Source organism: Oncorhynchus clarkii, chromosome 30 (assembly GCF_045791955.1).
Source record: "Oncorhynchus clarkii lewisi isolate Uvic-CL-2024 chromosome 30, UVic_Ocla_1.0, whole genome shotgun sequence".
Taxonomy (NCBI): Eukaryota; Metazoa; Chordata; class Actinopteri; order Salmoniformes; family Salmonidae; genus Oncorhynchus; species Oncorhynchus clarkii.
The window spans coordinates 17,736,864-17,760,539 of NC_092176.1; the positions used below are offsets into that span (position 1 = coordinate 17,736,864).

At 41.2% G+C, this 23,676-nt stretch overlaps 1 protein-coding gene across 3 annotated transcripts in view; it reads left to right on the forward strand.

Moving 5' to 3' along the window:
* LOC139389731 (anthrax toxin receptor 1-like) overlaps window positions 1-13,539 on the forward strand; it is a 50,765-nt gene extending 37,226 nt beyond the window's left edge. For all 3 annotated transcript variants that reach the window (XM_071136647.1, XM_071136648.1, XM_071136646.1), the window contains one exon: window positions 10,304-13,539. In XM_071136647.1, coding sequence (XP_070992748.1) covers window positions 10,304-10,717 — 414 coding nt within the window. In that variant the 3' untranslated portion in view covers window positions 10,718-13,539. The remainder of the gene's footprint in view (window positions 1-10,303) is intronic.
* Window positions 13,540-23,676: the final 10,137 nt, after the last annotated feature.

A 23,676-nucleotide genomic window follows, 5' to 3' on the forward strand; every position in this document is an offset into this window, starting at 1 on the left:
CCATTTTAGATTATTCAAAGTAGCCACCCTTTGCCTGGATGACAGCTTTGCACACTCTTTGCATTCTCTCAACCAGCTTCATGAGGAACATATGCTGAGCACTTGTTGGCTGCTTTTCCTTCTCTGCGGTCCAACCATCTCAATTGGGTTGAGGTCAGGTGATTGTGCGGCCAGGTCATCTGATGCAGCACTCCATCACTCTCCTTCTTGGTCAAATAGCCCTTACACAGCCTAGAGGTGTGTTGGGTCATTGTCCTGTTGAATAACAAATGATAGTCCCACTAAGCGCAAATCAGATGGGATGATATATCGCTGTAGAATGCTGTGGTAGACATGCTGGTAAAGTGTGCCTTGAATTCTAAATAAATCACAGACCGTGTAACCTGCAAAGCAACATCACACCACCACCTCCATGCTCCATGGTGGGAACCACACATGTGGAGATCATCCGTTCACCTACTCTGCATCTCACAAAGACACAGCGGTTGGAACAAAAAAATCAAAAATTTGGACTCATCAGACCAAAGGACAGATTTCCACAGGTCTAATGTCCCTTGCTCGTGTTTCTTGGCCCAATCAAGTCTCTTCTTGTTATTGGTGTCCTTTTAGTAGTGATTTCTTTGCAGCAATTTGACCATGAAGGCCAGATTAGCGCAGTCTCTTCTGAACAGTTGATGTTGAGATCTGTCTGTTACTTGAACTCTGTGAAGCCTTTATTTGGTCTGCAATTTCTGAGGCTGATAGCTCTAACTTATCCTCTGCAGCAGAGGTAACTCTGGGTCTTCCTTTCCTGTGGCGGTCCTCATGAGAGACAGTTTCATCATAGAGCTTGATGATTTTTGCAACTGCTCTTGAAGAAACTTTCGAATTTCTTGAAATGTTCCAGATTGACTGACCTTCATGTCTTAAAGTAATGATGGACTGTCGTTTCTCTTTGCTTATTTGAGCTGTTCTTACCATAATATGGACTTGGTCTTTTACCAAATAGGGCTATCTTCTGAATACCACCTCTGCCTTCTCACAACACAACTGATTGGCTCAAACCTGTTAATTGAAATGCATTCCAGGTGACTACCTCATGAAGCTGTTTGAGAGAATGCCAAGAGTGTGCAAAGCTTTGAAGAATCTCAAATACAAAATATTTGTTTAAAACGTTCATGAGTTATTTCATAGTTTTGATGTCTTCTATTATTCTACAATGTAGAAAATAGTAAAAATAAAGAAAAACCCTTGAATGAGTAGGTGTTCTAAAACTTTTCTGTTTCAAATATTTTTTATTGAACACACACAAGAATGGTGTATAGGTATAAAAGACAGGTATACAATTCTTATCTAAACATAAAAGAGCATACAGGAACAACAAGACCCAGAGTTCTGGGTGCAAAACAAATAATACAGAACACGACATACAAAACAAGGACACGTAGAAAGAAAGAGGGTAGATGTCTCCCCCCCCCCCCCCCTTATTCCCCCCTATTCCCTCCCCCCCCACCCCCCTCTCAACTGCTCGGGTGGCAGGACCAGCACATGCTGCCCAAAGGTAGATTAAAATATTACAATTGAGAGTGCGTTAATAAGTACAAATTCACAGCGCCAACTCGTCCAAGTAGGAGAGGAAAGGCTGCCAGATTTGATCAAATGTTGATAATTTATTGTTCAGAATATATCTAATTCTTTCTAAGTGTACAGTGTTTGCCAATTCACTGAGCCATAATTTGGTAGAGGGCGGGTGTTCTAAAACTTTTGACTTTTGACTTATGTATGTTATATTTTAATAGGGAACTATGAAATCCAAGCAAAAAGGGAATTAGGTTTTTAATGTCACATGCCTTTCTTGCATTTTAACTTGTAATTTAGGTATATTGGTTAGAAAATTGACCATTTTATTATTTTATTTTCACCCCTTTTTTCGTGGTATCCAATTGGTAGTAGTTACAGTCTTGTCTCATCGCTGCAACTCCCGTACGGACTCGGGAGAGGCGAAGGTCGAGAGCCATGCGTCCTCCGAAACCGCACTGCTTCTTGACACAATGCCCATCCAATCCGGAAGCCAGCCGCACCAATATGTCGGAGGAAACACCGTGACCGTGTCAGCGTGCACTGCACCCGGCCCGCCACAGGAGTCGCTAGTGCGCGGTGAGACAAGGATATCCCTGCCGGCCAAACCCTCCCTAACCCGGACGACGCTGGGCCAGTTGTGCGCCGCCCCATGGGCCTCCCGGTCACGGCCAGCTGCGACAGAGCCTGGACTCGAACCCAGAATCTCTAGTTGCACAGCTAGCACTGCAATGCCTTAGACCACTGCGCCACTCGGGAGGCAATAGACTCGGGAGGCAGTATAATTAACCCCATCACTCCCACCACCTCCATAAAGCCAGTCTGTTTTTATTTGGGGACTCATGAATCAGGCTTTGCATAGGGGTTGGCAGGAGTACATTTTGAAACAACAGAAAATGTATCAACCCGAAATGGTCACAGCTGTTAGCAATAAAGCAGACATAGAAAGAGAGAACTGAAGGGAAAACTGACTTCAGAAACTAGACATAATGTATCCCAATTTAATGAATTCACCCCCGTCCGCTCAACTCACTTTAGAGGGTGATATCTACTAAGCTAACATATGGAATTGTTTTCAGATGGTTATACCATTGATCATTTTGCTATTTTATTTTAGAACCCCTGTATGCATAAACAAAGTATAAAAACATTATTTGATGAAACATTGAATTTGGCCTTACTGCTGTTAACCCATAGAAATGCATTGAATAACACATTCATACATTGGAAAACAGTCAAAAAAACAAATCAAAAGGAAGAATGTTTGTTTTTAAGTGTTTGTCCTGTATCTGAGCGATATGAGAAAGCTAAGGTTATATATGTGTATATATATTACATGTTTTGGCACATTCTACCCCATATTCACTTGTATTCATTTCTACCACCCAGTACCGGGTTACCTTCAGACGACTCTTGTGGAGCCTCTGAGTCTCAGGTTTCGATAGTGAGATCCAAATAGTTACTAGCTCTAACAATTCTGATTCAGTGGATTGCGACCATTGAGCTATTAAGGAAATGGACACAGCATCCAAGATGACCAACCGTTGTTTTCAACGTACACTACTCACACTCACATACGCCATTTCGAATTTGCTGCCATCTTTCTAGATCCGGTTTTACTGGGATTACTACGCATGTGGACAGACAGCTGGATCACGCAAACATTCTCCGGGAACTCAGCCAGCTCAGGGAGTGTGCCAAGCATGTGGACAGCTAAACAAACCAACCGCCACTTCCCCCTCGCCAGCTGGGCTCATAACGTCAGAGTATGAATATAAAATGTTCATATCTTCGGCTATGAGTGATGGGGGAGGGCGGCATCAGCGACAATCATTTGAATAATTCAATGCATGTGATGACCAAAGTCTCTTATTAGGAATTTTCTAATTTGGCTTCTCTATGGGGCCGTCTATGGGAATTGTCTTGCTGGGCCGTAGGTTAGTTAACTATCCTCTGGTAATTCGAAAGCGTGCTTCCAGACCGGAATCCTGGGCCTTGATGCGATGCAGCTCATGCAAAAACAGGAAGTCTCCAGTGTAAACACACAGGGTTTTATTTAATAAAAGGTGTTGATGTCAACAATTTTTAGCGCGGCCACGGACATCGACCTCAGATGTTTTTAACAGAAGGTAAATTAAATATAACCCCTCTTGACAACTCCTCCTCCCAGACTGGCTGACCTCTACTGTTCAGAGCCTGTCCTTGGAGAGTTACAGGCTTGTGATAAGAGCTGTGGTCCGGTGTGACTGGGCTGGGGGCTGGGAGGGAGAACAGAGAGGAATATTGATTCTGTAGACTCTACTTCCTCCTTCACTTAAACCTGAATTAATGTTTAGCTATTCAGGGTGGATGGAACTGAAGTGCATTGTCAGCAAAGTTCTTCAATCATGTCATCTGAGAGATGGGCACAAACAATGATTTCTGCAAAGATATTTGCATTTTCCAAAGGTTTTGGCAATATTGTGCAATGTGGCTGATTTATTAGTTTTCTTCTGTGTATATAACGCCATGTGGGTTTTTGTGTGACTTGTTCATGAGTGTGAGGATATTACAGTACACTCTTAGAAAAAAAGGTGCAATCTAGAACCAAAAATAACCCCTTTTTTGTTCCATGTAGAACCCTTTTGGGTTCCCTTTCCACAGAGGTTTCTACATGGAACCAAAAATAGTTATCCTATGGGGACAGCCGCAGAACCCTTTTGGAACCCTTTTTTCTAAGAGTGTAAGGTACCCAGCAGGGTGAGGGTAAGCACTGGGGCATGCAGGGGGCACATGAAAGATTTTGGACACTGACTGCAAACAAAGACCAATGTAGTCTTCTTAGGTAGAACTGATTACTGCAGCTCCATTGGCCTGAACTCTCCACCGTAAGATGGTGACGAGAGACAGTGGAAATGACACAGAGACATCAGAAAATGTGGAATGTTGTCATGACTCATGACATTGCCTTCAGCAAAGGATAGCACACAAGAGAAAAAAGCTACAAAATAAAAATGACACTCTATTGCCTATCACACTATAGATGACTGCTGGCTTTAATCACCACTAAGCCTTTCATAATTAACAGTAGGAGTTCAACCTTCAGAAAGCTGTTAATTAGTACACAGGAAGCTAGGCGGAGAGCTCTAGTTTTTTTGTTGACTCTCAGTGAACAAGGCTGCTCTGGTTGCAATTAAGATCTCAAGTCAAGGCATTTGTTTTTAGTTCCCCTCAAATCAATGCATCTGCGAGGGACAGAATCTGGTCAGGACACAAGCAATACTGCCTCGGGACATGACCTACTCAGTCCAATGCCCTTTATCCAATTTTCCAGTGCCCTGACAGGGCTAGTCGGGAGAGAGCTGAGCCCAATTAGAGACAAGGAAAACATTGATGTGTTGACATTAGGGTTGCAAAGCTACTGGTCATTTATCAAACTTACCAGAATCTTCAGTAATTTTGCCATTGATTTCTTGTTAATTACCAATCTTAAAAAAAAATAAAAAAATGTATCCATATATAGTATTCATTTTTATATCTGTGTCAATGTTGTTCATGAGTTTCTAGCAGATAGACCATATGTTCAAGAGAAAATTGCCTAATTAAATAATCAATGGCAATATTTTCAATGAACTCTTTCAACCATTGACTTTTTCCACAAATGCCACCAGTGTGACGCATATTGACATGGTGCATGTGCATTTTTAAAGTATATTTCATGCTTAAACCCTCATATCAAACACCAATGGTATTCACTAAGTTGCTGGTTTATATTTAGGATAATGTTTTACGTCTTTGTCTTACCTATTATTTTAAAATCATCTTATTTAATCTTCCATGTGATAAGGCCGCACAGACGGCCAGAGATAATTATAGACACCTGTGACAATCTGCTGTACTCAAGGGCCACTAAAAGTGTGTGCAAGATGGCAATCGGCAAATTTAGCATGGTGGCAGCACTTTTAATTTGTTTGTTTTAAACATCACTGGAAATAATTGCATCTGCATCTAGATGAAAGAATGGTAAATTCTCAGCAACTTCTCAGAACTGCCACAACTTTTGATTGCATCCAACACTTCGGATTTGGAAGGAATGTTATATACCAAACTTTCATTAGACCATGGCGCAAACCAAAACGATCATCCAAGGCCAGTAAGAAATCACAAATTAATTGTGGAGATCTTATAATAACTATGCCTTCTCCTATTGAGTGATATCCATCAATGCCCTCCACCTCAGTTTATCACAAACACCATCAAACGGCCTATGCACCTCCTGCAAACGTTGGGTTAAGACTAACTGCAAAGCTTTGGTATGTTTGGAATGCGTGCAGTTGATTAATCTAAAATGCAGCTGTCCTAGTTTTGGGCATGGGGTCAATGAAACTTACCTTCGCTGTCGGTGTGCTGTACCGCGGGGTGTGTGAGCATCGAAGGTGGAGTGGGACCAGAGGACTCACCTAGGATGGAGAGCGCACCAGAGGAGGGGGGCTCCACAGCAGCGCACAGGCCACCAGAGGCGGGGGACGTGGTGGTGAGGACGACAGAGCAGCGGTAGGTGAGCTGGCAATGCGTGCACCTGGGGAGGGGTGCTCCATAGCAGCAGAGGCAGTGCAGCGGGAGGCGGTTACAAGTGGATCGGGAATTCAGCGAGGTTTACATTTAAACGTCAGAAGCCTACTACCGAAGATTGATGAGATATGCCTGTTGGTTCGCAAATCAGAGGTGGTGTGACTTATGTTTTACAGAGACGGTGGGATTCATCTGTTCGTGACTCAGAAATTGAGATGGGCAATTACTCTGTCAGGAAGGATCGGAATCAGAACGGTGGGGGTTTATTTGCCTTTGTAAGCTCGAATATTGCTTATAAAGTCAGTTTGGATTTAATCGATGATGTGGACATTGTCTGGCTGGATGTCTGGTTTCCCAATAACAAGCCGATTTTTGTTGGGTGTGTTACGGCCTGCCAATCAGAATGCATTCTATTAAGGTCTCTAAATTGTCAAACTGTAGTGATTCCCTGGTGAAGGAAATCATTTTGTTAGGTGATTTCAATACTGATGTCTGCAAAATGGATAGCCCAACCTGGATAGCCCAACCGGATGACTATATTTATGCACTTCCGTATATCATTTGCTCTGACCCAAATGATAAAAGATTCCACCACGGTATGTGAAACAGTGCAACATTTTTCAGAGTAATAGTAATATATATTTTTATTACATTTTGCACAAGGAGAGTTTTTAAATATATATTTAGGTGTCACTAAACTGTTAGACAACAGTGTTGAAATGTTTAGGGAGCAAGTGGGTAAACTTGACTGGTCACCTGTGTTGGATAGTGTAGGGGTAGACAGTGCCTGGGAAGCGAAATGAAGATTCCTTGATGTGGTGAATGTGATGGCTCCCCTAAGACGGGTCAGGGTAAAGCAGAGCGAGCCCTTGGTTTAATCATGACATTCTAGACTCAAGAGCAGCCTGATTTTTCTCCTATATAAACGTCACAAATGAAGCACAGAGAAGGATGGATGAAACTAAGTGGGGTTACTTTGCTGATTTTTAAAATCATTGAGAGCAAAAATTACCCTAAAAAGCTTTGGAAATCATTTTAAGGAACTATGGTGTAGTAGTTCTACCAAAAACAAACTAAACAGTATTGAACTGAACATCAGGGGGAAAATTGTATTTTATTTATTTTAACTTCTGTTGCCAGTAAGCTGGTAAGCAAGCTGCCCACCAGTTCTGGTTTGTATGGAAACAATCAAGTCAATAAGTATTATGCAGAGCCAAACGTTCTCTTTTGTAAAGGTAGCAACAGCTAAAATAGCCAGTACACTAGCGAAGCTTAAATGCTCAAAAACCACATGCCTGGATAATATTCCTGTGAGGTTTCTTAGAGATTCTGCTGAGATTATTACCTATATTGTTAATCTTTCTGTTGAACAAGGCATCTTTCCCAGGGACGAAACAAGCTAAAGCTATACCTCTGTATAAGGTCTGACCCTGGGAATTATAGGCCTGTATCTATCCTCGGTATACCATCAAAGATCCTGGAGAGATTTGTACATAAGCAAATTTATGAATATGTCAACCAAGTCTAATGTATGATTTTCAGGAGGAGGGGGTAGAGCGCCGGTTGGGGATGCAGGTGGTGGAGGGGAGGGGCACATAGGAGGAGGGGATATATACAGAGTGGTTGGAGGAAGGGCTCGAGTTGGAACGAAACAAGCTACCCCCTCCACCAGGACGAGGCTCCCTGCCACCACCTTCAGAGAAACATACTCCACTTATTCACATCTACTTTACTTGACTGACTTCATCAGGAAAGAGATTGATGAGGGAAATCTGTGTGGAATGGTACTGCTTGACCAACAGAAGGCCTTTGATACAGTTAACCACTGTCTCCTAATCTCCAAACTAGAGGCACTAGGGTTAAGCAGTATCCCTATAGGCTAGGTAAAGTCCTATTTGTCAGGTAGGGAGCAAGTGGAAGAGGTTAGTGGTTCACTGTCTCTGACAAAACCAATGAGTTTTGGCATTCCGCAAGGGAGCGTGCTTGGGCCTCTACTGTTATAAACGATATGAACGATGCTTGTTCTTGCCGTCTTTTCCTTTATGCGGATGACTATACATTTATGTTGTCTCATAAAAGTAAAAATATGTTGGAGAGCATACTTAGCACAGAGCTTACTAACATTAGCAAATGGCTTAGAGATGATACACTGCACTTACGTAAAACTGACGCAGTTATTTTTGGGTCCAGTCCTAAATTGTGTAGGTCCTCTGAAATCAGAGTGGAGTTAGGGGGTGAGGTGCTGACTACTAAAATCTCTGTTGGCTACCTGGGACGCATCCTTGATGTAAGCCTGGGAGGTGTGAGCATGGGCACTAAAGTGCTAGGGAAGGTTAAGGTGGCCAGGACTGCGTTTTTGGCTAAAAAGTCCAAGTGGTTTGACAAGGACTCCATGAATGTTAGCCACTGCCCTCATTCAATGCCATTTTGACTACGCTAGTACTTCCTGGTTTGGGGGCTTATCTAAGCTTCTGAAGGGGAAGCTTCAGATTGCCCAGAACAAGCTGATCAGGGTAGTACTGAAAGTGAGTCCATGGACTGGGTTTGGTTTACAGGAGTATTTATGGTTCTGCGCCCAGATGTCTAACTGATTACTTCCTCCATATTAGGGATGCACACTCACTCACAGCACAGGTGTTGCAAATGTGTGCTTATACAGGTTCAGGAGTAATGCTGGGAAAGATATTTTCTTGTATACTGGAGCCTCGGAGAGGAATTGCCTCTGCCCATAAAAACTGTCCAGTGTGGGCAGCTTTAAAAATAAAGTAAAAAAACTGTTTGATGCCTTCTGTGCCCATTTAGAATGTACCATACGATGTAATTGCAATGATAAGATATGTTCTTCTGCTTTGTTTTATAATCATCTCGCTGTCATACTGTGTTCAACAATGTTGGATCTTGCCTAGCCATCTTGTCTCAAGAAGACCACAATGGAAATAAGTCCCAGACTTTATCCTCAATGATTTTACTTATGTGCATTTATGGCTTTAAGTTTTGTATGTGCCTGTTTTTTAAAATGTTTGAATTAATAAACTAAACACTAGATGTCTTGTGATAATTACATACAATCCTTATAAGATACCAAAATTCTGGTAGTCAGCAGTAGACATCCTAATAGCGTTCCAGAAACGTGTAGAATCTATCCCAAGGTGCATTGAAGCTGTTCTGGCTTGTGGTGACGCAACACCCTATAAAGACACTTTTATGTTGGCGTTTCCTAATGTTCCAAACCACTGGCTATTGTTTAGAATATAAATACATGAATGTTAAATCATAGGTACTTTGAGGATTAGGACTTTGACATTGTTTAGCATGGGATATTATCACATATCTTCTTTTGAGGATTTTTTTTTGCAGCAAGGATATTTCTTTGGATTTAGCGCTGACACTATGCAGACATGAATCATGAGGGGAAATCAGAGAATGTGTGTTTGTCTCCCCAACCCAGCGATATGAAACAGAAGTGTAGACGACGGAAAATGTACATGCCCTTAAAAAGTTGGTTGCCATAATGTAGGAACATCTAGTGTAGCGATCAGTCCATTCCACGTTGTTATGCCTCCAGATTTATTTTATTTAACAGCAAATTCAACTGACCAGCTCACCTGACAAAGCAATAAAATAAAAGTGTGTCAGTGGAGGCTGCTGAGGGGAGGACAGCTCATAATAATGTCTGGAACGGCGCGAATGGAATAGCAGCAAACGTGCTTGACGTATTTGATACCATTCTACTGATTCCGCTCCAGCCATTACCACGAGCCCGTCCTTCCCAATTTAAGGTGTTACCAACCTCCTGTGATGTGTCTTGTTACTGGTGCCTGTGGAACATCAATGTGACTGACTTTCCTAATTTTAATCCTGAGCTCTGTCTCTCAAGCCACTTTTATACCTAGTTCTAACATGCGTCATTTGTCCTGATCTTGTCCTCATTCTGATGTGCCCACAATTTTTGTCAGGTGTAGTTAAAAGACACATTGGGAACTGATTTTGATCAGATCTTATAAGTATAAATGGGCAAGATGAAGGACTCATGTTAGCGGCAGATATAAACAGGGCTTTAGATATGTATGGAGACTGGATCATTAATACCTTTTTAATGCCTTTTACTATGAAGCACACCACCGCTACAACAGACCAGTGGATTCAGAAGTAGTACATTGCGTTTTTCTCATCTTGTCTCTGTCTTACGTTTCAGGGCCGATGCATGAACTTCACCCGGGTCAAGTTCAATCCTCCTCCTCGCTACCCCCACTACAACCATCACTCAGCCCCCATCTACACACCTCCAAGAGGATCTAGTCCACCGCCTCCCCAAGGCATGCTCCCCCCTCCCCCCAACAGCCCCCCAGCATCCCCTTCACCATCCTCCACCTCCACACTGCCCTCAACACCCCCTCCTTTTTTTACCATTACACCTCCACCTTACACTCCTCCTCCAACTCGAGCCCTTCCTCCAACCACTCTGTATATATCCCCTCCTCCTATGTGCCCCCCCTCCCCTCCACCACCTGCATCCCCAACCGGCGCTCTACCCCCTCCACCAGGACGAGGCTCCCTGCCACCACCTCCTACCCGCCCACCACCATGCCCATCTGTAGATCCTCAGTAGTGATTGGAAGAGAGAGGGACACGGGATGACTAGGACAAGGAAGATCAACAGGAATTTGTCCTGTCTCCCCTAAGTCTTTGACTGTCCCCTCATTCCACTGCCAGTCAGGATATCTGTGTGGCTCACTCCACAAACAACCAGCTGATGACTTGTCAACTATTTGTCTACAGTGGCCCATGTACACATCTAGGTCAACAGTACAAAGATAAGTTGTACTTAAGGTTCTACAGACGTCTCCTGATGGACAGCTTTCCTCATAGAAATACGTCTATGTTGTCCATAGATGGCCAGGTCTGTTACCTTGTCAAGGTCATGAGGGCTAAGCTCATCTCTTCCATTCTAGAACCAACAAGAATGGATGGATATCTTTGTGACAAAGCAAAGCCAAGTGTTGGATGTTTGCCTCTTTTTCAAAAAAATTAAGGCTCTAGAGAGTTGGCATTATATTAGGTATTATATTCAGAAAAGAATGGAGAGATGTCTCCAAATGACATTCCAATAATGTATCAGTCTGAATTTTATACATTTAATATTTGTTTCTCACAGACAAATAAGTTATTATGAGCAGCGGAATTATTTTTTGCCAGTGGTAGTTTCTTTAGAGATTAGCCAAACTAAATCCAGTAAATGTAATATCTCAATGAATCCCAAAGTCCCAGTGCCAATCACCCTGCTGCACTGCACAATTGTCAATGGCAGGTTTGCATAATGTCAGCATAGAGGATGATTTAGTGCCTTATTGAGCCTTTTAAATGGGCAGTGTAGTTAATGTGATTTTTCCAGTTTTTTTTTTGTATTTTTAGTATTCTACACTATAATGTCGAAAGTACACTCTGAAATGATTATAATGTCCTTTTTGTGTAAGAACTGATAAAAAAAAAAGTTTATCTACACACCCACACGATCAGTCTGAGCATTTCAATGGCAAAAGGAGGCTCAGGGAAATACATGATAGAACATACAGTACCAGTCAAAAGCTTGGACACACCTAGTTATTCCAGGGTTTTTCTTTGTTTACTATTTTCTACATTGTAGAATAATAGTGAAGACATCAAAACTATGAAATAACACATGGAATCATGTAGTAAAAAAAGTGTTAAACAAATCAAAATATATTTGAGATTCTTCAAAGTAGCCACCCTTTGCCAAGAGTGCAAAGCTGTCAAAGGCATTCTCTCAACCAGCTTCATGATGTGGTCACATGCAATGCATTTCAATTAACAGATGTGCCTTGTTAATTTGTGGAATTACTTTCCTTAATGCGTTTGTGCCAATCAGTTGTGTTGTGACAAGGTAGGGGTGGAATACAGAAGATAGCCCTATTTCGTAAAAGGCCAAGTCCATATTACGACAAGAACAGCTAAAATAAGCAAAGAGAAACGCCAGTCCATCATTACTTTAAGTCAATGTGAAAAATTAAGAACTTTGAAAGGTTCCTCAAGTGCAGTCGCAAAAACCATCAAGGGTTATGATGAAACTGGCTCTCATGGGGACGCCAGAGGAAAGGAAGACCCAGAGTCACCTCTGCTGCAGAGGATAAGTTCATTAGAGTTAATTGCACCTCAGATCGCAGACCAAATAAATGCATCACAGAGTTCAAGTAACAGACAGATCTCAACATCAACTGTTAAGAGGAGACTGCGTGAATAAGACCTTCATGGTCGAATTGCTGCAAAGAAACCACTACTGAACAAGAAGACGAGACTTGCTTGGGCCAAGAAACACAAGCAATGGACATTAGACTGGTGGAAATCTGTTCTTTGGTCTGATGAGTCCAAATTTTAGATTTTTGGTTCCAACCTCCGTGTCTTTATGAGACGCAGAGTAGGTGAATGGATGATCTCTGCGTGTGTGGTTCCCACGGTGAAGCATGGAAGAGGCGTGATTGTGTGGGGGTGCTTTGTTGGTGACACTGTCAGTGATTTATTTAGAACTCAAGGCACACATAACCAGCATGGCTAACACAGCATTCTGCAGCCATATGCCATCCCTTCTGATTTGCACTTAGTGGGACTATTGTTTGTTTTTGAACAGGACAATGACCCAACACACCTCCAGGCTGTGTAAGGGCTATTTAACCAAGAAGGAGAGTGATGGAGTGCTGCATCAGATGACCTGGCCTGCACAATCACCTGACCTCAACCCAATTGAGATGGTTTGGGATGAGTTGGACTGCAGAGTGAAGGAAAAGCAGCCAACAAGTGCTCAGCATATGTGGGAACTCCTTCAAGAGGTTTGTAAAAGCATTCCATGTGAAGCTGGTTCAGAGAATGCCAAGAGTGTGCAAAGATGTCATTAAGGTAAAGTCTGGCTACTTTTTTAGGAATTTCAAATATATTTGTATTTGTTTAATACTTTTTTTTGGTTACTACATGATTCCATATGTGTTATTTCATAGTTTGATGTTTTTGCTATTATTCTACAATGTAGAAAATAGTAAAAATAAAGAGAAACCCTTGAATAGTGTATGTAGGTATGTCCAAACGTTTGACTGGTACTGTATATTTGGAGTTATTTTCAATAAACACACAGTGATTTATTAGACATACATTGATGATATAAAATTCAAAAGACTGCATGGGGGCTTTAATTAAAAACACAATGTTATCTGAGAGCAATTACATTCCCGTGGTTTAAGTAATTTGTTAATGCATGTAACAGTGTTTGATTAATTAATGGGTGTTTGTTAGTTTATCATTCATAACATTTTTTTTTTATACATTGTGTACAAATGTCTGTGTCTTTGTATTGTTCACTCAGCATTGGAGTATGGTTGTCACAGTGAACAAATTCATTATTGCAAATAAATGAACGTAAATGTGTGCAAACAAGTCCTCACAATTAGATGAAATTCCTGTCAGCAGTATCAATGGTTAATGTGACATAGTTGGGTTTCATTTTGTATACGCTATATATACAAAAGTTTGTGGACACCCCTTCAAATGAGTGGATATGGATATTTCAGCCACACCCGTTGCTAACAGATGTATAAAATCGTGCACACAGCCATGCAATCTTGATAGACAAACATTGGCAGGAGAATGGCCTTACTGAAGAGCTCAGTGACTTTCAACGTGGCATCTTCATAGGATGTCACCTTAACAAGTCAGTCAAATTTCTGCCCCGCTAGAGTTTCCCTGGTCAACTGTAAGTGCTGTTATTGTGAAGTGGAAAGGTCTAGGAGCAACAACAGCTCAGCCACAAAGTGGTAGGCCACACAAGCTCACAGAATGGGGCCACCAAGTGCTGAAGCGTGTAAAAAATTGTCTGTCCATGGATGCAACACCCACTACCGAGTTGCAAAACTCACTAAAGAGTTCCAAACTGCATCTGGAAGAAACATAAGCACAATAACTGCTCATCGGGAGCTTCATTAAATGGGTTTCCATGGGTTTCCATGGCTGAGCAGCATCAATGCAAGCATCGGCTGGAGTGGTGTAAAGCTTGCTGCTATTGGACTCTGGAGCAGTGGAAATGAGATTCTCTAGAGTGATGGATCATGCTTCACCATCTGGCAGTCTGACGGACAAATACGCTTCCTGCCCTGATGCATAGTGTCAACTGTAATGTTTGGTGAAGGAGTAATAATGGTCTGGGGCTGTTTCATGGTTTCGGGCTAGGCCTCTTAGTTCCAGTGAAGGGAAATCTTAACGCTATAGCATACAATGCCATTCTAGACGACCAACTCCATATTAATCTCCATGATTTTGGAATGAGATGTTCGAAGAGCAGGTGTCCACATACCTTTGGTAGTGTAAATTGAATCAATAAAATTGCTGACAAACATATCCTTGGCCTTACAGTAGATTCTTCAAGCTGTGCCTTTCAGGGTTCACATGGTATTTTGTCATTGTTGCTCCTTACAATTTCTTGACCAAAAAGACCATAGTGTATTGATGGTAAGCCTCTAAACCAGGCTATGACTACTTCACCCATTGATACAAACATGCTGACTAGACCGCTCGCGCCATCGTGCGCCTGATGATTTTGTCCACTCACACCTGATCAGAACACGCAGGTTGAAATATCAAAACGAACTCTGAACCAACTACATTAATTTGGGGACAGGTCAAAAAGCATTAAAAAAGTATTGCAATTTAGCTAAATAGCTTGCTGTTGCTAGCAAATTTATCCTGGGATATAATCATTGGGTTGTTATTTGACCTGAAGTTTCTCTACTCTGACAATTAATCCACAGATAAAAGGGTTTATTTGAAAGATGAACTGAGGTCCACCTGCCCAGGGACTGCGGTTGAAAATTAGCCGGCTGGCTAAAACCGGCACTTTTACTGAAACGTTGATTAATGTGCACTGTCCCTGTAAAAATAAAATAAACTCAAATAATAAACTCAATCTCTCCTCCTTCAGGCTTCTTTTCCTTCTTTGGACTTTATATGGTGGTTGGCAATCAACTATAAGGTGTATTACCACCACCAACTGGACTGGAATGTGGACCTCAGTTCATCTTTCAATCACCCACGTGGGACGAAACAAGCTAAAGTTATACCTCTGTATAAGGGGATAAAGTCTGACCCTGGGAATTATAGGCCTGCATCTATCCTCAGTATACCATCAAAGATCCTGGAGAGATTTGTACATAAAAAACAATGAGGAGATGGGAGAGGCAGAACTTGCAGCGTGTCAAGCGTCACAAATAGAACCAAGTTCCTGGTTACGCACACACTCGTTGACGCGTGCGAGCAGTGTGGGTGCAATGATTGAATAACCTGTATGTGTTCATTTATATTGCAATGCTCGCACACACAATGTGAGCGGTGTGGTCAGCATGTAAGTCTTAGGCAGTCTATGGGCCAAAAGATTTAATGCACCAGTGGTATTATGTAACACTTCCTCTTGCCAGTAGGAGATAATGAGTCTTACGTAAACACACTTGATGGAACTACAGTGGCTTGCAAAAGTATTCACCCCTGGGCATTTTTCCTATTTTGTTGCCTTTACAAGGTGGAATTAAAATAGATTTTTTTGAGGGGTTGTATCATTTGATTTACACAACATGCCTACCACTTTGAAGATGCAAATGTGTTTATTGTAAAACAAACAAGAAACAAGACAAAAAAATGAAAACTAGAGACTGCATAACTATTCACCCCGAAAGTCAATACTTTGTAGAGACACCTTTTGCAGCAATTACAGCTGCAAGTCTCTTGGGGTATGTCTCTATAAGCTTGGCACATCTAGCCACTGGGATTTTGCCCAATCTTCAAGGCAAAACTGTTCCAGCTCCTTTAAGTTGGATGGGTTCTGCTGTTGTACAGCAATCTTTAAGTCATACCACAAATTCTGAATTGAATTGAGGTCCGGCCTTTGACTAGACATTTAAATGTTTCCCCAAAAAACCACTCGAGTGTTGATTTTGCAGTATGTTTAGGGTCATTGTCCTGCTGGAAGGTGAACCTCCGTCCCAGTCTCAAATCTCTGGAAGACAGACAGGTTTCCCTCAAGAATTTTCCTGTATTTAGCGCCATCCATCATTCCTTCAATTCTGACCAGTTTCCCAGTCCCTGCCGATGAAAAACCTCCCCACTGCATGATGCTACAACCATCATGCTTCACTGTGGGGATGGTGTTCTTGGGGTGATGAGAGGTGTTGGGTTTGCGCCAGACATTTTCCTTGATGGCCAAATAGCTCAATTTTAGTCTCATCTGACCAGAGGACCTTCTTCCATATGTTTGGGGAGTCTCCCACATACCTTTTGGCAAACACCAAATGTGTTATTATTTATTTATTTTTTCTTTAAGTAATGTTTTTTTCTGGCCACTCTTCCGTAAAGCCCAGCTTTGTGGAGTGTACGGCTTAGTGGTCCTATGAACAGATTCTCCAGTCTCCGCTGTGGCGCTTTGCATCTTCAGGGTTATCTTTGGTATCTTTGTTGCCTCTCTGATTAATGCCCTCTTTGCCTGGTCCGTGAGTTTTGGTGGGCGGCCCTCTCTTGGCAGGTTTGTTGTGGTGCCATATTCTTTCCATTTTTTAATAATGGATTTTATGGTGCTCCGTGGGATGTTCAAAGTTTTTGATATTTTTTTATAACCCAACCCTGATCTGTACTTCTCCACAACTTTGTCCCTGACCTGTTTGGAGAACTACTTGTCTTCATGGTGCTGCTAGCTTGGTGGTGCCTCTTGCTTAGAGGTGTTGCAGACTCTGGGGCCTTTCCGAACAGGTGTATATATACTGAGATCATGTGACAGATTATGTGGCACTTAGATTGCACACAGGTGGACTTTATTTAACTAATGATGTGACTTCTGAAGGTAATTGGTTGCACCAGATCTTATTTAGGGGCTTCATAGCAAATGGGGTGAGGTGAATACATATGCATGCACCACTTTTCCGATTTGACTTTTTTAGAATTTTTTGAAACAAGTAACTTCTTTCATGTTACTTCACCAATTTGGACTATTTTGTGTATGTCCATTACATGAAATCCAAATAAAAATCCATTTGAATTGCAGGTTGTAATGCAACTAAATAGGAAAAACGCCAATGGGGGATGAATACTTTTGTCTTATCACACTCAAACACATTTGTAGGCATCAGAGTGTGGTTTTGGTCCAGTGACTGTGGTCTTGTCCACACAAAGGATCAGTATCATCGGGGCGACAGGTACCCCTGCAGTTAAGAGTGATTGTTGCTGGTTCGAATCCCAGAGCCGGCAAGGTGGAAAAATCTGTCGTTCTGCCCTTGAGCAAGGCAGTTAGCCCACAACAACAACTGCTCCCTGGGCACCAATGACATTGATTAAGGCATCCCCCGGCAACTCTCTGATTCAGAGGGGTTGGTATAAAATGTGTAAGACACATTTCAGTTGAATGCATTCAGATGTCCAACTGACCAAGTATCCCCTTACCTGTAGCATCAAGTCGTCATCTCTATCCCTCCAGATGAGGTGTAATATAGTCCTTCTACCAGTGGAGGCTGCTGAGGGGAGGACGGCTCATAATAATGTCTGGAACGGAGTGAATGGAATGGCATCAAACACATGGAAACCATGTATTTGATGTCATTCCACTGATTCCGCTCCAATCATTACCACAATCCCGTTTTCCCCAATTAAGGTGCCACCAACCTCCTGTGCCTTCTACCTATCCATAGCAGGAAGATTGGAGGCACTCATAATGGAAAGTTGACTTTGTACTGAGTCAAGTTGATGTGCAGATGTCTGGTTTTGTATAGTTAAAGGCACTTCCAAATATTTAGCAGTCTGAATATATGTAGCGAAGGAAGTATTTTAGAAAACTTTAAGTGTAGCCACTCTCTGTGTTCCTTTGTGATGAAGTCACTTTTTCATTACAGACTTATTGACTTGTTTCCAGTTCTTTACTTGTACCTGCTAGGCTTTCACGACACAAGCAGAAGTGTAGCCTGGAGACTGTGTTACCTGCCATTGCTGTGAAATCAATTTTTATTTAGAATTGATGAAGTACACCTTGAAACCGTGAAGAAATGTATTGTCTTTTTATATGGTTTGTTGTTATGCAAACACAGTATAACGCTTGTTTGTGACATTTAGAGCTGGAGTTGAAAATCACGGATTTAAAGCAGATTGGTTAAATCCTTGTGCAATGTACTATTGAGATTTGCTTCATGGTGCTCCTAGTGACAAAGGTGCAAACTGGCAATGACCCAGAGTTTTAATACATCATCAGAGACTTGTAAAGACTTACCTCACATTTCATAAAGCCACCCCCTTATCCACAAATCCCAGCTGGATCATAAGCATGCTTCAAACTCATTCTGGTAAAACATCCACATGCCATTATTAGTGTACCTATTTTAAAGCCTCTCTTAAAGATATTCATTACTAAAATTAATACAATAGAGAAACAGTACATTTACCAGCTGGAGAAATATGTTTTTCCATCCCCTTTCTTAAGGATGTTGGAGTCAGCAGGACAATGGACTGGCTTTGGGTTGACGGGGTTCACAAATAATGCACCATTTAGCAATTTTGAATTGGAGTGTGATTGAGTGCCTAGCAGTGCACAGACTGTACCTCGCTGCCTCAATCATAGAATAAAGAAAATAAAATGTGTACTGCGGCTAACAGCATTCAGATGTTCGTTTGTTGAATTATGTCACGTACAAATGAAGTGAGCTGTCTCAGAAAATATTAGACATCCTCAGGAAATATGGAGAGACTGGGGGAAAGGTGTGCTGTGTTTTGGGCATATACAGTAGTGGGACTAGGGTTGCAAAGCTACCTGTAATTTACCTAATTTACCGGAATCTTCAGTAATATTGGTAATTAACAGAGAATCTATGGTAACTTTGATGATTTATACTTGAATAACTTAAATCTATTCCTATATAGTATTCATAAAAATAAAAAAATTGCAACTTTGTTTATTGGATTTTCAACACCAGCATTTACAAAATAATTGCACAAGTCATTTGGTAGTAATATAAAACAACACATATAACAAAATGAATAGTCTCGCTAACAAAGTGACAAGGCCTTATTCATTTTGGCCTTATACCTTATTCATTTTGGTCAGTTGTAATGTGGGTAAGAAAACCCAAAATAATGCAGTAAAAGGGTCTGGTTCGATCTGTGTGCCGCTTAATTCTGAGAGTGTGTTAAAGATGTCTTTCCAGAAACCAACAAGAGATGGGCAACACAAAAACATGTGTACATGATTAGCAGGAGACTGGTTACATCGTACACAATTAGGGTTCACATTTTGGAAAGTCTTGCTTTGGTCCAATGAGCCCTATGAATGAGTTTGCATTGAATGAGATCGTGCCGAGGAACAAATAGAAGAGGTATGTATAATCCTTTAAAGTGCCCCTTCCCATGGTTCATGAGATATTTCCTCACCCAGTTCCTCCAACCATGAGGATTTAATATTGTTTAATGAGGTGGTTTGTAGTGAGAAAATGTTACTATAGATTATTGACATGGTGCCTTTCAGAGTAGGAAGTGGGATAAGAAATGTGTCAAACTGTGTTTCACCAGGAAGGGTGGGGGGGAATCTGGGATCTATGCAGCGGACGTATCTCCGGATTTGTAAGAACCTAAAGAAATTATGTCTGGGGAGACCAAATTTAGCTGATAATTGTTGAAACGTACTAAATGTATTGTTAATATGGAGATCTCTAAATCTTTTAATACTAAGACTAGACCATGTTGAGAAGGCACCATCAACCATAGATGGGGGAAAAGCTGGGTTTGAAGCTACCTGAGTGAAAGAAGAGGTTGTCTGAAACCCAAAGTGGGATCTAAATTGATTCCAGATCTTCAATGTTGTTTTGACACATATATTTTTGGTAAAGGAGGAGGGCCTGCAACGGAGGAGTGAGCGAGGGAAGACAATGATGCTGGTATAGATGAGGCAGCCTCCATCTCTAGCCAAATTGGGGCTGGGAATATATCTCTGCTCTGCAACCAGTACTGAATGATCCTAAGGTTAGCGGCCCAATAACAGAATCTGAAATCCGGTCGCGCTAGACCTCCGTCTGGTTTGGGCCTCTGCAAATGCTGCTTTCGGCTTTTTGTCCCATACGAAAGGTCGAATTAGGCCGTCAATCTTTTTGAAAAACGTATTGGGAAGAAAAATCGGTAGGCACTGGTAGAGATATAAAAATGTAGGGAGAATTAATTTGAATATAATTAATTATTGCAACTAAGGAGAAGTGTAGCAAAGTCCAGCGTTCCAAATCGTCATTAGTATGGGTTAAAAGAGGAGCAAAATTGTCCTGAAAAAGGTTTTCAAATCTGATTGTGATGTTCACCCCGAGATAAATACAACTACTGTGAGAAATTTTAAATGGCAAGTTATGTAAAGTGAATTTTTTTGCAGCCACATTAAGCAGCATCAATTTGCTTTTGCTGAGATTCAGTTTATACCCTGATAAGTGACCGAAGGATGTGAAAGTGGCAAGGGCAGCACTTATTATTATTTAATAATAAATAATCTGCGTATGAAGACAGTTTGTGTCCGTGTCCGTATCTGACTATATCTTTGATGAGGGGGTGGGAGTGAAGTGCTATTGCAAGGGGTTCTATGGCGAGGGCAAACAGTAAGGGACTTAAAGAGCAACCCTGGCATGTCGATTGTTGCAAAGGGAAGCAATCTGATTTAGTGTTATTAGTCCTGACAGAGGCTTGAGGGGATGAGTACAGAAGTCATACAAGTAATGAATTTGGAGCCAAAGCCGAATTTATTTAGTGTAAAAAAAAGGTATTTACATTCCACCCGGGCCAAACGCTTTCTCTGCATCCAGGGATAAAATGGCTTCAAAGGCATTGGTGACAGAGGGATTATGTATATGTATGATAAAATAATCGTTGAAGATTGAAGAATGAGTGTCTATTTTTAATAAATCCTGTTTGATTCGGAATGATGATTGATGGGAGGACTGTTTCCAGACACGTTGCCAGAAGTTTGGCTAGAATTTTATAGTCGACATTTAGCAGGCTAATTGGATGATATGATACATAGTCAAGAGGGTCTTGGTTTTTTTAAAGAATAAGACAAATGGTTGCCTGTGGGAGAGCACCATTTGCAAATGCTTCATTGTACATTTCAATTAGAATAGGGGCTATTTTGGAGAGAAGCTTTTTTATAAAACTCTGCCGAGTAGCCGTCAGGCCCTGAGCTTTTCCCGGATTGAAGGGATTTGACAACATTAGACAATTCTTCAGCAGTGATTGGCTGCTCAAATATTTTTACCAAATCCCGGCTGACAGAAGGCAAAACAAATGAGTGGAAGAAATCATCCAATTCCAATATATCCGCTTTACTTTCAGAAGTATATAAAGACTGGTAAAATCTCTTGAATTCATCACTGATCCCCCTAGGGTCTAATGATATCCCAAACGATGTACACATTTTAGGAATCTGGTGTGATGATGATAATTGATGTAACTTGTGAGCTAATAATTTACTGGCTACATCTCCTTGTTCGTAGTAAGTGCTTCTAGACTTGACAAGCAGTTCAGTAACCTGGTCTGTTAATAATGTGTCGATTTCTTCTTGCAAAGTTAAACGCTCCTTATAAATATCTGGAGATGGTGAAACGGCATAAATGTGATGTAATTGGGCAATACAGCGTGTTAACATAAATAGCCTATCTTTTTTCAGTTTCTTCTCATGTGCTGTGTAGGAAATAATTTCACCTCTGATATAAGCTGTCAAAGTTTCCCAGAGAGTAGACGCAGAGATGTTTGGGGTTCGATTTGTACTCATGAAAAAGTCGATTTGACCCAAAACAAAATTGACAGTGTTCATTACTGAGCAGTTGAGTCTTTAGCTGCCATAGGCGGTCGCAGGTTGACAACAGTTTGACCACTTCCATAATAACAGGGGCATGGTCAGATACAACAATTTGATTATATGAACTTAAAGATATGGAATGGAGAAGTCTGCCATCTACAAGGAAGTAGTCTGTGTGTGTAAAAGTGTGGTGAACCGATGAGAAAAAAATGGTATGCTTTTCCAGATGGATTAAACATTCCCCAAGGGTCTGAAACTGCAAATTCAGACATAAAGTTTTGGACAACTCTAGCTGAGGTTGACAAGGTAGTAGGTTTAGTGGAGGATTGATACAAATGTGGGTCTAACCAACAGTTAAAGTCACCACCTAAGATCAACATATGGGGGGACATATCGGGGAGTGTAGAGAAAACCAATTTGAAAAAAAAATCACCATTGTCCCAGTTAGGAGCATAAATGTTAACAAAAAGTACATTCGTATTGAGCAGCCTACCACTAACAATTATGTATCTACCATGGGGACCTGCGATCACATTAGAACATGTAAAAGGTACCGATCTGTGAAGAAAAATAGCCACCCCTCTTGCCTTACTCTGAAATGAGGAATGGAACACCTGACCCACCCATCTGCACCTAAGACTTGAGTGTTGTGATACCTTCAGATGAGTTTATTAGAGAAAGATGATGTGAGCTGTGAAGGTGATGGAGCCCCATACTACGTTTAACTGGGTTATTGATACCCCTGAAATTCCAAGTAAGAAAATGAAAACCATTCCCTCCAGCTGGATGGACTACACTAGGCTGAGTCATGTCTTAAGAGAGAGAGAGGACGTGTAAAGGACAAGGTACAATGTAAACTAAAGATATTAGTTGACCCTAATAGAGCAAATTTAAAAAACAAAGACAAGCAACAAAGCGCAAAAAACATAAAAACTATATACAAATAAAGAGGGAAAAACCACTTCCCTCACAACCTCCCTTGCCGAAGCATCTCCCCAACTGAGATGCTAGCAAAACCCTAAATGCAAAAAAAAGTTTTGAGTAAAGCATGATAACTCTTACACCGTGCTACCTGAGATTTGTGACCAATTAACAAGAGTAAACCAGCCATGCATAGAGTCTAAGGAAAACTAACCTCGGTTAAGAGTGATTTAAGAGCAATAAAAGTGGAAAAACTGCAACTGAACCATGAAAACAGCCAGATATTGGCATTTGAGGCGGCTTAGAACAAAGTAAAATAGTAATGATACAAATAAAAAGCAATAAAGTGAGTGGAATAAAGAATATACATATATACAGTGCCTTGCGAAAGTATTCAGCCCCCTTGAACTTTGCGACCTTTTGCCACATTTCAGGCTTCAAACATAAAGATATAAAACTGTATTTTTTTGTGAAGAATCAACAACAAGTGGGACACAATCATGAAGTGGAACGACATTTATTGGATATTTCAAACTTTTTTAACAAATCAAAAGCTGAAAAATTGGGCGTGCAAAATTATTCAGCCTCCTTAAGTTAATACTTTGTAGCGCCACCTTTTGCTGCGATTACAGCTGTAAGTCGCTTGGGGTATGTCTCTATCAGTTTTGCACATCGAGAGACTGACATTTTTTCCCATTCCTCCTTGCAAAAAAACAGCTCGAGCTCAGTGAGGTTGGATGGAGAGCATTTGTGAACAGCAGTTTTCAGTTCTTTCCACAGATTCTCGATTGGATTCAGGT